At 42.0% G+C, this 1,375-nt stretch overlaps 1 protein-coding gene across 1 annotated transcript in view; it reads left to right on the top strand.

Moving 5' to 3' along the window:
* The window catches only part of ppfia1 (PTPRF interacting protein alpha 1), a gene marked incomplete in the record, with an annotated part of 36,411 nt that overhangs the window by 13,146 nt on the left and 21,890 nt on the right, over positions 1 to 1,375 (top strand). Inside the window, 2 exon segments of the mRNA XM_035682372.1 lie at positions 683 to 916; positions 1,139 to 1,285. Of these exon segments, the coding sequence (XP_035538265.1) occupies positions 683 to 916; positions 1,139 to 1,285 (381 nt within the window).

Here is a 1,375-nt window from a genome sequence, read left to right as displayed (position 1 = left end):
CAATGGCAGGTAAACTGAAAAAAACTTAGAGCCAAAGATTTTTTTACTGGCTATAAAACAGCATCATGCAGTATTTGAATAAAAATAATTTAGCTAGAATTTAAACCTCTATTTAAACTTGAAGAACCACTGAGGTTACACTCATTTATATTGATTGACTGTTGTCTTTGTCTTCATGTTTTCTTGTTTGGTGGCTTAACACTGGGAATGTGTCGCTACATCTCTGTAGGGCAGATGTTTCTTAGGACAAAAACACACACAGACATTGTGTAGAAAGAGTCAAATAGTAGAAAGCTGCTTTAATTTAATTTGCTATCTTTTTTTCCACCAAACCCAAAATGTTTCCCGATTTGGTGCCTGGTTGGTGTTTATTTTGGACCCTGGTAATGAGTCCTGATTATTTAGAGAAAATTACCCAAATTTAGTAACATTGCATTAGAATTATTTTTTTTTTGCCTTTTTAGTCGATGTTTGGGGAAGTTGCCCGTATTAGGGAGAGGTGTACATATACATACCGTATACACTATGAAGAAACCTCTTTTAAAGCTTGGTTTGCTGTCTCCCAAATTCCAATTTCTTCCATTTTACTTCATTGTATTCATGTTAATCTTTTGAGTCCTACGTGTGTATTCTGTACATCTTGTGTGCACTTGCTAAAACAGTTCTGTTAATTGACCCGCAGCGGTCATCGGATGGTTCGCTGAGTCAGGAGGAGGAGTCAGGGCCTGTGTTCGGGAAGGTCGGTGAGCTCCAGGAGGTGGTGGACCGTCAGACGGCTGATCTGGGCCAGATGAAGGAGCGCATGGCTGCTATGGTCTCACGCATCAATGAGCTAGAGGAAGACCTGGACACGGCCCGAAAGGACCTCATCAAGTCCGAAGACATGAACACGCGGCTACAGAGAGACCTGAGAGAGGTAGTGAGGGATGGGGACTATTGGCAACCCTAACCCTGATTTTAAATACATTCCTTTAAATGTTATATGGCCCTGTTAGCTTCATTCAACTGATGAAATCACGATACTTGCATATATAAGATAAGACACTTATGCATATAATGTCGTTTATGTACAGTGCACTGCAGAACAGTAGGTCACAAAGGCTGAGGACACTAATGCTAAACACTAATGTTTGTTTAGTCAATGGCTCAGAAGGAAGACATGGAGGAGAGGATCACCACCTTGGAGAAGCGCTACCTGGCAGCTCAGCGGGAGGCTACCTCCGTCCACGACCTGAACGACAAGCTGGAGAATGAAGTGGCCAACAAGGATTCCCTCTTCAGACAAGTAGGCCCAAAGCTCTTTGATTAAACGTTTTCCAAAATGACTTAGTGAAAATGAAAATTAGTTACTGACAGGGGCGGAGCTAGAGGGGTG

This window comes from Morone saxatilis, unplaced genomic scaffold (genome assembly GCF_004916995.1).
Source record: "Morone saxatilis isolate NCDOM2014 unplaced genomic scaffold, NCSU_SB_2.0 Contig11, whole genome shotgun sequence".
NCBI lineage: Eukaryota > Metazoa > Chordata > Actinopteri > Moronidae > Morone > Morone saxatilis.
This window is presented reverse-complemented; position numbering and strand designations above follow the sequence as displayed.